This window comes from Python bivittatus, unplaced genomic scaffold (genome assembly GCF_059951505.1).
Source record: "Python bivittatus isolate LINGU-HERP-01145 unplaced genomic scaffold, Pbiv_v1 ctg000480_np1212, whole genome shotgun sequence".
Taxonomy (NCBI): domain Eukaryota; kingdom Metazoa; phylum Chordata; class Lepidosauria; order Squamata; family Pythonidae; genus Python; species Python bivittatus.
The window spans coordinates 28,639,147-28,652,689 of NW_028277075.1; the positions used below are offsets into that span (position 1 = coordinate 28,639,147).

General features: G+C 39.3%; 1 protein-coding gene across 2 annotated transcripts in view; it reads left to right on the plus strand.

Annotated features, from left to right (window-relative positions):
* Window positions 1-4,075: 4,075 nt before the first annotated feature.
* The window catches only part of MAP3K9 (mitogen-activated protein kinase kinase kinase 9), a 39,913-nt gene continuing 30,445 nt past the window's right edge, over window positions 4,076-13,543 (plus strand). For both annotated transcript variants that reach the window (XM_088145580.1, XM_088145581.1), the window contains exons 1-2: window positions 4,076-4,689; window positions 12,549-12,962. In XM_088145580.1, coding sequence (XP_088001706.1) covers window positions 4,248-4,689; window positions 12,549-12,962 — 856 coding nt within the window. In that variant the 5' untranslated portion in view covers window positions 4,076-4,247. The remainder of the gene's footprint in view (window positions 4,690-12,548; window positions 12,963-13,543) is intronic.

Consider the following 13,543-nt stretch of genomic DNA (forward strand, 5'->3'; position numbering starts at 1 on the left):
GCTGTAGAAACCTTAACTGAAACAAAGATTTTGACTCCTCATTTTGCTTAGAATGAAAGAAGGTATATTTTGTAAAGCACAAAATGTCTAAGTTGCATCTGGTTTGGCCCAAAAATCCATTACAATGAGGGGGAAAATGTAATATAAATCATGCTCAATATTTTTCAAACCTTATTTAACTATAAATATTAAATAACTATACATGAAATATAGTTAAGTTTATGAAGGACAGCTAGATTTTATGAGTTTTGGAATACAATAGAAATAGTGTAATTTTAGGGGAAGAATGATCAAGCCCATGATTACTCCAGAGTGGATACTACAGAACCCAGTCCTACTGTTGGGAACCATCATTTATCCATTTGAGATGATCTCATCAGTACATTGCTGATACCCAGCTGTATTTCTGTAACCCTGGACAGGACAGGCAGGACAGGGATGCTGTCTTAACCTGCTGCCTGGAGGTTGCTAGGGAGTGGATAGGGAGAAACACACTCAGATTATATCTGAGTAAGATGTAGCTGCTGTTTGTTCATAGACATGACCTCCATGAACATCTGTTCTACTGTGGTCCTACAGAAGGTCACATTCCCCCTTCAGGAGCAGGGCCATGATTCAGAAGGCTTCTTGGATTCACAGATCCTCCTGGAACACCAGGTAGAAGCCATGGCTAAGGTGGTCTTTGCCCAGGAGCTATTGGGAACAATAATCCATGTTGTTCTCTTAGCTTGGTTGTTTGCTTGCAAACAGTTCATTACCCAATTAGGTAATGGGGTGGGGGTTCTGTGTCCTCAGCACCTGGCCTACTTTGTCCATCTTCAGGTGACATTTCTTCTTTGATCCTTAGCAATTTGGTTCCTCCTTATCTATTTCCTGAAAGGATCTTTTTGACAAGATTCCTGGCTTTTGTCTTGTCATGCTCCGTTTTTAGGTTATGGCAACTTCAGCCTAGTCTCGCATTCTTATATATCCCAGTCTCACGTTCTCACACAGTTCTATAGGAATCTGGGTGCCAACCTATAAAGGGCTTTATCAGTCAGCACCAGTACCTTAAATTGGATCCAGAAATAAATCAGCAACCAATTCAGGGTCTATAAAACTAGTGTAATTAGCTCCTAATGCTGGAAGTCCAAATGGATGCAGGTCGCTGCATTTTGGATCAACTATAATTTCTGTAATGAGATTTATCCCCAAACCATGTGAACAAAATAAAATTATTTTATGTTCCAAATTTAAGCCTAAAGAGTTTTGGATTTTAGCTGAGATTACACAGCTAAGGTTTAGTTTAGCTTCTCCCATTCTCTCTCATCAGATCCGCATGGAAAGGCTGCAAGAGGGACAGGAAACTATTCTGTCATTGGTGCCATTTCTTTTGGTGGACATAATCATTGGACACAACCTCTATTATGTAAAGCAGCATGAATTAGAATCAAAATATACTGTTAAAATATTGGGTGATATCTGATTACATCCTGCCACTAATAGAACAGTTTTTATAAATCAAATAGGGAGACCCCAAATATCCACACTACAGAGAATAAAACTTGGCTTATACAATTTTCAAACATAGTGATTGAGTTTGCACAACATGCTAAACTATAATGTAGTTAATTTCTGACTCAGTGCATTATGCAAAGCCAGGAAGAATAGTTATTTTTGGATCAACCTGTGTGTCAGTCCATCTACATGAGTTAATCCAGTAAACAAGAGTTTAATAAATCATGGATTAAGACAGTGCCAGCTGCAATATGTGTACGTTGGAAACAAGTGGAGTTTTGTTTCACGAATAATTTAACTGATTAAATCTTCATTTATTTAAATGTTAACTGAATAAACTAACTTAATTGGCTGAGATTTATTTAATCTAAATAAACCTCAACAGTGTAGTTACATCTGTAGCCATGTAATCTTCAATTTACTTTGCAGCTTGAGCTTTAACTACAAGATCCTCAATTGGGGGAGGGGGTGGGTCTTGGGTTTGTAATTTAGTTCTGTCTCTCTGGTTTAGTCACCCACTGTTACAGTCACCCACTGTTTATTGATTCTTCCAGATTTATATAATACAGTTAATCATGAACATCAGTAGGACTGAAATAATGCTAAGCTAATATGTGCCTGAATTGTCATTTAGTGCCATGCAAACAGAATCACCCACTGTTTTTCTCTGTGTTTTTCAGTCACATTCCTCTCCCATGTGACCTGTCTAAATCACAGGAATTTAAAGGTCTTTGTGATTTCTCTAAACCAAACTCTGGCTTGTGCTGCTGATGGCTTGTCCATTTAAGCCATGGGATGCTTAATCATGATTTATTGATTAACACATACTTGGCTAGGTTTTCAACATGGAAGTTATATACAATAATTTGCATAGTATGATAACTCACAAACTAGCAAAGCAGTTTAGGCACCCAGAAAAGTATTCCACTGAGATTATCTTAGCTTGAGCATTTCAACCATTATTTTCCTGCTTCAGGAAACAAATTACTACATTGGCTGGAAATGCCATGGTAGCATTAACCATGAGGCAGCAATCTTGCTTGTACAGTATTTAAGATTATTATTAAGATCACACAGAGAGGGCATGCTTCGGACCCCCTCAGTGAAAGAACTTCGACTGGCAGGGTCCAGAAGGCGGGCCGTCTCTGCGGTAACCCCTTCTCTTTGGAACATCCTGCCCCCGGAGGTGCAATTAGCCCCCACACTCCTGGCCTTCCGAAGGGCCTTGAAGACCTGGTTCTGCCACTTGGCCTTGGGTGAGGTGAGAATACAAGCATGGGGATGGCTAACCCCATAGAGGCCTCTGCCTTCAACCTCAGGTTTTTCATCCTCTTGGTCTCTCCTTCTTCTTTTTAATAATGCTTTAATTTAAGGTTTTATGTTTTTATATATTTTATGTTCTAATGTTTATTGTGAATCGCCCAGAGTTCCCCCATTGGGGGGAGATGGGCAGTTGAAGGAAGGAAGGAAGGAAGGAAGGAAGGAAGGAAGGAAGGAAGGAAGGAAGGAAGGAAGGAAGGAAGAAAGAAAGAAAGAAAGAAAGAAAGAAAGAAAGAAAGAAAGAAAGAAAGAAAGAAAGAAAGAAAGAAGGAAGGAAGCTTGCTAGGAAGGGTGTGTCAGGAGAACTCAGAAAATTGATTAAAGTAAACCATGGTTAACTATGGATCATCATACCCTTCAAACATAGCCGCTGAATATCTATGCACTTTTATTAGGATACATTTCTCTATTTACATTTGTTACATTCCTCACAGACAAAATTTCTCTAGGGATGGTACATACAATTGAATTGCAACCAGAGAATAGTGACCAGACTCTTTGTTTTTAAAGTCAGCACTGTAAACTGGACTTGGAAATACATTGATCAATGCGATTAGCTCACATACCAGTCACTTGTCTCCCATCAGTATATGGGTGGCCACATTTTGCTCCAGCTCAAGTTTCTGACCAGTTTTTTAAAGGCAGGTAGTCCCACCTGGGTGCCTGGAATAGGAAAGGGGCACACAGTTCCGATAGGGCTACAAAGCTGCTTTGAAAAAGAAAAGACCAGCAAAAGGCCGTTCTGCACGTCTAGCAGACGCAACTGAGACTTCAGAATACCGTACAGTATAATATAAACCGGAGAACCCCGTAATTAGTGAGTAGTAAGCGAAGAAGCGCTCTTCAGAATCAGGAAATCTGTTTCTCCCCCTTGATCCACGCCCATTCATTCACACGCAAAGAACTCACTGGCCCGCGCTGAAGGCAAAGGGCAGCCTTCTCGCCTAGCAACGACAGAATCTCAGCTCCCGCAGTGACGCTAAATCCGATCCAAGGGGAACGTTGCGGAGCCGCCCAATAGGAAGGACGACTTTAAGCGCGTGCGAAACAGCTGAGCAAAAAAACGGGGCGGAGAGGCTACGGGGAGGTAGGCTGCTGTTAAGGCGCCGCCGATCTTCAATCAGGTAAGGGAGGAGTTTGAAGGACTATTGTAACAGCGAATGGGAGCCCAGGGATAACGGGGCAGGGAGGCGGGGTTTTCTAGACGCCCCTCCCCCTCCCAAGCTTGCCGGTCAATCAGGTGGCTTAGGATGTGCGGTCGGCGGCCGCGGCGGAGCGCGATGGGGCTGCGGAGGGGCTGCTGGGCGGTGTCTCTTCTCCGTAGAGGGCTGCGGCGCGGCTCCAGTCTCGGAGTTCCCCCAGAGCTTGATCGGGAGCCGGCAGCCGCATGAGCTATAGGCAGCTTCCCCCGCGGGCAGCCCTCCCCCCTAATGGAGGAGCCGTTCCGTCTTCCTCCTCTCCTCCCACGCAGCCCGCGCCGCCCCCTTCACCCCCCGCTGCCGGGGGAGGCTGAAGGGGAGGGGGCGGCGGCGGCGGCGGTGGCCAGCCCTGCCTGGGGAAAGGCGGAAGCAGCGGCCTCGGGCGACAGCGGCGACGGGGCCGGCCTCTGGACGGCCGTGTTCGAGTACGAGGCGTGCGGCGAGGACGAGCTGAGCCTGCGTCCCGGCGACGTGGTGCAGGTGCTCTCGCAGGACTCGCAGGTATCTGGCGACGAAGGCTGGTGGACGGGCCAGATTGACCAGCGCGTCGGCATCTTCCCCAGCAACTACGTGACCAGCAGCGGGGGCAGCACCAGCGGCCGCCGCCTCTGCCTCCAGGAAGGGAGGAGATCGGATCTCCAGGCCCACTACCCTCCGAGTCCGGCCATACAGTGTAAGAAGGGAGGGCGCGGGGCCGGGTGGCGGTTCAGGAGGACGCCCAGTGTTAAACGCCGGGCCCAATACCCCGGGGACGTTGGGGCTTCTTGGGAGAGGCTGCGTTCCCTCACTCTTTCCATGCATGAGCCCATGCAGACGACCACTGGGAAGCCCCCCTTGCCGGTCAGCGACATGACACAGAGGAGCGGTTTGCCTTGTGCTGAGGAAGTTTGCTGAGGGTAGGCTGGTCCTGCATGTAGGCTGCGTGCTTGTCAGTTCAGTAGGAGTGTGACACACTTGACTTGCATGTGGAAACTTCATCCAGGGATGACATTTCTCCCATCTTAATGAGACTGCAAAGACGTGCTCTTGCTTACATGATGCAGAAGACAATCAGATACTTCCGGAGGGTTCTAAGGAAGGGGCGTGGCTATATGTTATCCCATTGATGCTTACCGTCCCCCTTTCGCTCTTTCTTGATCCCAACACCAGTGAACTCTGAGAATTGTATATTCTTCCCCATCCCCTTTTTCTGTGTTCTAGATAAAATAATTAATGTCCGAGTGCTTCAGACCAGGTGCATGTAATTCAGTCTAATTACATTTTTACTGTATAACTTGTTGTTGTTGTTTAGTCGTTAAGTCGTGTCCGACTCTTCGTGACCCCATGAACCATATTGCGCCAGGCCTTCCTGTCCTTCACTGCCTCCCTGAGTTTGCTCAGTTTCATGCTCATTGCTTCAGTGATGCTATCTAACCATCTCATCCTCTGCCGTCCTCTTCTCCTTTTGCCTTCAATCTTTCCCAGCATCAGGGTCTTCTCCAAAGAGATCTCTCTTCGCATTAGGTGACCAAAGTATCTGAGCTTGAGCTTCATTATCGATCCTTCCAATGAGCAATCAGGGTTGATTTCCTTTAAGATTGACTTGTTTGACTTCCTAGCAGTCCAGGGAACTCTCAAGAGTCTTCTCCAGCACCACAGTTCAAAGGCATCAATTCTTCGGCGCTCAGCCTTCTTTATGGTCCAGCTCTCACAGCCATACATTACTACTGGAACTGTATAACTTGCATCTCTGCAAATTGCACTCAGGAATAATGGGCAGAATCATTGAGAGTCAGGTGGCATACAAGTTTAATAATAATAATAATAATAATAATAATAATAATAATAATAATAATAAACATTTTCCAGCAATACACTTTCACTTGCTAAGCTGGCCAATTTTTTTCTCCTTTGTAACTTCCATTCTCCTTATGCCTAACGTGTTTTTCTTAAATCTCAAATAATAGTAACCTGGTTCAGTTCCACATTTCTTTTATTGGCTGTTTAATAAAGATAATTTGTTCTAAAGCAGTTAAGAAAAATTGAAATTTTACAACTTTTTAGATTTCAACTAGTTTAGAGTAAACTAGTGAGATTATTATGTTCATTATTTTGATTCATTATGGGGATGTTTCAGCAGTTCTTACTACAAAGGTATAAAGCTTCCAGTGTCCACTGGTTTTCCCAAACTGACAGAGACTTCTATGATTTCCCCTTCTTTTTCCTTTGGTTTTACTGTCTCAACACACAAACAGTCCAGTTTTTTGCTCACTCTGCTTAGAATCTACACCAGAGGGCCATTATGTTCTTCATCTGGATTTTTGTTTCATGAAGTTTTCTGTCAGACTACTTTTGTACTATTTTGCTTGTAAACAGGTGGCCACAGAGGAATTGAAATGTGTTGTGTTAGCATTACAGATCAGTACAAAGTTGTAGCTTGTCTGGTATGGAATTGTTAATAATTTTTGATTATTATTGTACTTTATTGCCCAAATCAAGATGTTTGCAAGAGAATGCTAGACCTGGCATTTTTCTTTCCTTTTGAAATTCTGATTTTGCAAATTAATTTATTCTTATGGCTTAAACATTTGCATGAAAAAATAGAGATTAAAAAATACAGTATATGGGAAATGTATTTCCATCTCACAAGAAAAAAACAGAATAATCTGAAAAAGGAGACTGTACATTAATTTTTAACACTGCTGCCTCATTTTGTTTTTGAGATGCATCTTGTCCTAAAGAAAAAAGCAATAAGTAAAACCCATATCTTCTTCCCTCTCCCTTTCCCTTGCTGTAGGAAAGGACATGCACAGATTTTCCATCAGTGCCGCTTTAAGAGCAGTTAGTAGTAGCATTATAATTGAATGGACACATGCAAGGTATAATTAAAGGGCAATATGTGTTAGGGAAAAAAATAGAATCTTATATGTAGCCTTTTCCAGTGGTATAAAGCCATCTGTTTTCCGTTGTAGCCATTCAGTTCTTGCATATTTAAAATTGACCTGGCTGCAACTGATGAAAGTTAAGTTACAGGAATTTTATTCATTTATTTATATAGCCATCCAACTCACATAAGGTTGGATGGCTTATAATCTGGGTGGCTTATAAAACAGATAAAAATAATAAAATACATAATATAAAATAAGAGCATAGAAGCCAAGCTCCATAAATAATGTCCCTTCTTACACCACTTGTGTATTTCCTTAAGTTATATTTAAACAATACTTTCTGATGCAGTATAATCTTGCTGTTCTTTTCTTCTACAGAAATGCTATCAAAAGTCTACTCAGAAATAAGTATTTGGTTTCCAGACTCTTTGTGACTACCCAAACAAGGAAAATACAGGAGCTTAAATCTCTACCTTAGTAATATAATTGATGGAAAACACAACCAAATGATAAAAGCTGGAGAATTTAGCATAGCCATACAGGATGATTTGGCATGAAGGCAGTTTTGATGCTTATGGAATTGCACTGAGTAGCCTTTGTCATTCAGTCTGTTACAAGGGTATATTCTTTATATTGCCTTTTTTTCTTAACCAGTATTATACAGCTGAGAACACTATGGTATTGGGAGTAAAGTCTGTATGTCCCTAAATATACATATACATCTGTGTGTGTGCGCGCGCGTATACATACATACATACATACATACACATACATGGTCTAAACAGAAGTAAATTTGTTAAATGATAAAACATCTTCATGACTTATATGGGATAAAAGTTAAAGACTTTTAACTTTGAATTCCCCTGCTTTTTGTTACATGAATGAATAGTAAGGGAGATAGCTCTTCTCTTAACCATTTTTTAAAAAAAATTCTATATAATTTATGAATTACAGTAATTATTAAAGGCTATTTACTCTATAAAAATCATATGCTTCAGATTGCTGTTGAGAATACTTTGATTCTGCTTCTTTTAGCAACTGTTTTATAATGTTGTCACCAAAGGAGCTGTCCATTCAGCACCCATTCAGAACCTTAATTTTCTGTTGACAAAATTTAAGTATCCTTATGTTCTATGATACGTTACCTGAAAACAACAGTAATTTTAAGTGAACATTTTATTCATTCAAATCACTTAGTGAAGGACATACAGGAATTTTGAGCATTTCTAAGTCTTCTAAATAGGGAATTCAGAGCTGTAATTTCTGCGGTTTCTTTTTTCTACTTAAACTTAAAAATCCTAAATTACTATCCTAGTTCTATGTCTTTTAACATTAAGTTCTCATATGGCTATTTGGACTTCTAAAGTTTTTTCAGAATCTGTTGATGAAGATTCTCAGTCATCCAGGTGGAATTATCTGGATGCCAACTGGATACGTATCAAACCAAAAGAAAAGAAGTCCAGCTGTCATGACTCAACCTCCAGATTTTTTCAGAATCCTGCTTTTTGCTTCTGTTCACTGATATTTCAGTAGTGATAGCTCTTCATTAGATGGACTGCATGAGTTGTAGTAACTGTCACAATGCATTGCATACTTGTTAGGTTTTTCTTTCCATATGGATTTCTTTCAGCAAAATATGCTGCCATTCTTCTTTAAGAGCCACTTGAATTTTGGGGGTTAATATTAATATAGCCAGCAGATTTCTTGACTGCTGGTTCCTTTACTGTAGACATTTGATTCTAAAGGCAGAAGCTACCTACCACTTTAATGTTTTCACTGTCAGTTGTAAGTGAATTTGTCTACTCTTTTAAAGTTGGTCAAATCGTTCTCTGTCCTCAGCAAATTAGTCATCACACTGTTTATCCAAGAATCCAGATCAGGGGTGAACAAGATGACAGGTGTTGGGTTTTGAGAAGCAGCATTTACTTCTTGCTGTTGTAGCCAATGGTTCAGTAAAAAATATTGGAAAGGTTATTGGCCTATCTTCCCAATATTCCATTGTCAAGGGTGGGATATAGGGCTTGTACATCAACACAAATGCATTTTAAATTATTTTTACTTTTAAATTTTGACCTTTTTCTCAACAAAATGGTACTTCTTCATACCAGCATGGCAGTATAAAGGGAAGCTTGCTATGAGTTTCTTAGCTGCTATTTTTATGTTATTTATGTTTATAACTCGTGGTGGTGTTTTTATTCTGTTTTTGTATTGTTTTAATTGTTGGCCACCTAGAGTCCTGTATATGAGGTAGACAGCCATATAAATCAAATAAATAAATAAATACAATCTTCTTTTGAACTTCATTGGAATTATTTGGGAGCATAATTTGAACAGTAGTCTATAGTCTTTATTATTTGCATGTTTATAAAATTCCTATGAAAAATTAAGGATATATTCTTGTGATTGAATTACAGTATTAATTGTAGAATATCAGCCAGAAAAGCAGAACATACGAATATTATAATTCAACATACAAATATTATAATGCCATAAGGTATCTCCTTTATCACCAGTATGGTGAACCTGCCCTTTCTGATGTTCACACATGTATTATATGGTGAACTGAGCTCTCTGGTTAGCAAGCTTCTTCATTTCAATCTCATTGTCATCAGCATCTAATCATGTGTCCCCATCTTACATGGCATAGCCTCTCCTGGTGACTTTAGCATATGAATAGATTTGTGCAGAGGGATATAATTCATCAGGTATCCAGCCATCAACTAAACTATTTAGACTTTTAGTGATAAGAAGTGGCACTTCGAATTTAGACTGGAAACAACTAAAATCCAATGCAGCTGATATAACTCTGTTGTGTAATGCCTGGGCTCCTGTCCAGAGGTTTCCAGAGGTTTCTCAAGGATAGCACTACAAGGAGTATACAATACAGTTGTATAACCCAGACATGCAACTGTGGCTTTACGATGTAAGTAGCCCTGAGCCTTAATAATAGAATAAATTAAAATGTAAATAGACTGTTCATTATACTGTTTTCTTTACCTAGGAGTTCCTCAACAAAATTAGACTAGCTTATTTAACTTATATGCAGAGTGCATCATGAGAAATGCTAGGCTGGAAGAATCACAAGCTTGAATTAAGATTGCAGGGAGAAACATCAACAACCTCAGATATGCAGACGATACCACCCTAATGGCAGAAAGTGAAGAAGAATTAAGTGCCTCTTGATAAAAGTCAAAGAGGAGAGTGCGAAAGCTGGCTTGAAACTCAACATTAAAAAAACTAAGATCATGGCATCTGGACCCATTACTTCTTGGCAAATAGAAGGGATAGAAATGGAAGCAGTAACAGACTTCATTTATTTGGGCTCCAAGATCACCGCAGATGGAGACTGCAGCCATGAAACTAAAAGACGCTTGCTCCTTGGGAGGAAAGCTATGGCAAACCTAGACAGCATATTAAAAAGCAGAGACATCACCTTGCTGACAAGGATCCGCATAATCAAAGCTGTGGTTTTCCAGTAGTAATGTATGGCTGTGAGAGCTGGACCATAAAGAAAGCTGAGCGCTGAAGAATTGATGCCTTTGAACTGTGGTGCTGGAGAAGACTCTTAAGAATCCCCTGAACTGCTAGGAGGTCATACCAGTCAATCTTAAAGGAAATCAACCCTGACTGCTCATTGGAGGGATTGATAATGAAGCTCAAGCTCAGATACTTTGGTCACCTAATGTGAAGAGAGGACTCTTTGGAAAAGACCCTGATGCTGGAAAAGATTGAAAGCAAAAGGAGAAGGGAACGGCAGAGGATGAGATGGTTAGATAGCATCACTGAAGCAATGAGCATGAAACTGAGGAAACTCAGGAAGGCAGTGAAGGACAGGAAGGCCTGGCGCGATATGGTTCATGGGGTCACGAAGAGTCGGACACGACTTAACGACTGAACAACAACAATCCATCCTTTTCAGTAGATGTACTATGTTATGTTACAACTTTTGCATGTCATAAATGTGTGTGGCATTAGGCCAATTTAAAAAATATTCTTTCACCTTAAAGTTTTTATAAGTGTTTCATATTTCAAATGCTTCTCATATTGAAAGAGTAATAAGGAACCTTGATAATTTCTCTCTCTCTTTTAAAGGGGATACTTAACAATGTCATATATTGTAGTGTTAGCCTAATTCTTTAGGCTGAATGCAATACCTATAAAGAATGAGTGAAAAAGAACCAAAGTGCATGTTGGGATTTTTAAGATAGTGGTTATATGAATGGATGGATGGATGGATGGATGGATGGATGGATGGATGGATGGATGGATGAATGAATATATATATATATATATATATATATATATATATATTACTGTATATATCAATTATATCTGTGAAATATGTTCTCATCAGTATTTCTTATTTCAGGAAGTCTTTAGCACAAAGTTGGAATATATGATCAGTAGCAAAGGAAAAATCCTTGTTCTATGCTCTGTTCTTTCCTGAAAATTTTATGTAGGAGAGCTTATAATAAACTTTTTTTATAAAGGGTAGATTATTTTTAAAAAATGTTTAAGGTAACAGTTAAAAATGAACCTAGCTCCAAGGTATCTTTGTGAATGTAATAGTAACTTTTAATTAAGTTGTATCAACATGTTAATTGCACAATATGGAGAGAAGAGATAACTGAGCTGATCAAATCTGCAGATGGTGTAAAAGCACAGTCAAGAATGTATTCCTCCCTCTCTCTCATTTAACGCATCCTTGAAAGTCAAAGAAATTAAATAATGTAGAATTGGGGAATGGGGGGATGAAGTGGATCCAGAAAAGGAGAGATTATAGTAAATATAAATGCAAAGGATGGAAGGGGAATAAAAAGTGAAAGTAAACATGAATATAATAGATTTATGCTGTCTTGGAAAATATTTATTTCATTGTAAGTGAATGCTCCTTTGATCTGAGGATGATCTAGCACATTGTGGCAAAAGTATCTTTCAGATATCCATGATAAATAGAAATACTGTAGAGTTGGTTCACTGTGTTGTGATTTTCCAAGATGTAGCAATGCTACTTTATTTTGATTGTTTTATTTATTATAATAATTCTAATTTAAATTAAAATTAGTTGGAAAAAATAGAATAAACAATTGCTTCTTAATGCATAGTCCAGTTTTCCTTAAATTGTTTTCCCTCACTTGGGCGGATTGCAAAGCCCAGAATTCCATATCCTGCATTGTCATTACTGAACATTCTGAGGTTGAAGCCATAGATCTCAGGCCACTAAAGATCAGGAAGATTGGCAAGCATGCATCTACCTTTTAAAAATGAAATGTCCACCCGTAATAAAATCTTCATTCTTCAGGCACAATATTGCAATTTTATTAGAACATGATGATAAATGACATCTTCCTGGGAAGTAATTTAAATTGTGATTTTAATAATTAAAATAAGTTTTTCTGAGCAATGATTCAATTATATTTAATTTAAATTAAATCTGTCTTTTCAGACACATTCACAAAATTGATTTAATATATTTTTTCTGAGTATTTGTAGCAGTGGTAAGGATGCAAAATGAGCTGACTCATATTTGCACTAGGTAAGTATTTCAGCAATTCCTTATCTTAAAAAGTCAAGGTTAAATCATGTTAGTAAATGAATGATGCTGACAGTAATTACTGTGTAAATAATCTTTGTAGAACTTAGATATTTTCCTTTTGTATCCTAGTGTTGGAGGTTGACTTCTCAGAGCTGATTCTGGAGGAAATCATTGGCATAGGAGGTTTTGGGAAGGTTTACCGTGCAGTTTGGTTTGGAGATGAAGTTGCTGTCAAGGCAGCTCGCTATGATCCAGATGAAGACATCAGTGAAGCTATTGAGAATGTCCATCAAGAAGCCAAGCTCTTTGCTATGCTAAAACATCCCAATATAATTGCCCTTAAAGGTGTGTGTCTAAAGGAACCAAACCTTTGTCTGATTATGGAGTTTGCCCGTGGAGGCTCATTAAATAGAGTGCTGTCTGGCAAAAGGATTCCACCAGACATTCTGGTGAACTGGGCTGTCCAGATTGCTGAAGGAATGAACTATCTGCACGAGGAAGCAATTGTTCCTATTATCCACCGGGATCTGAAGTCCAGCAATAGTAAGTGGATATTTGGAGGAATATTGGGCATAAAATAGTATCTGAAAATTGTGGGATCAGCTAAATATGAGGAGGTTGATAGCACTGATGAAATGTTAGAAACCAAATTTCCAGGCCTATAAACCTGTGTATAGAAATGATGAATAGAGAAGAAGAATATAAATTTCACACTAATCCTCTCCCCAAGAAACTGCTTGAGCAAAAACAGAAATAAAAGAAAACCAGACTTTTTTTTTGTCAGAATATTGCCTTCTGCTAACAGTTGTTCCTCTATCCTGAGATTTTGCTGACAGAACTGTTTTCTGTTGCTTTTGTTTATGACATATTTACCAGATTGTTTGTTCTGTCACATGAAGGGAAACCTTAAGTGATTAAGAAGAAGTACAGGGAAATGAATTGTTCTTGCTTATTTGGATGTTATTGGCAATAACAAGAGTGATGTAGATAGGTTTTTTCCTCTCTCTCTCTCTCTCACAGTGTAGTGTATTTGCTGTCTGGTAACTAGATTTATTTTTAAGTTTTGAAATTAAGACTTTTAACTTTGTAATCAAATTATTTCTGTAGAATTGTGAATTTCTTAA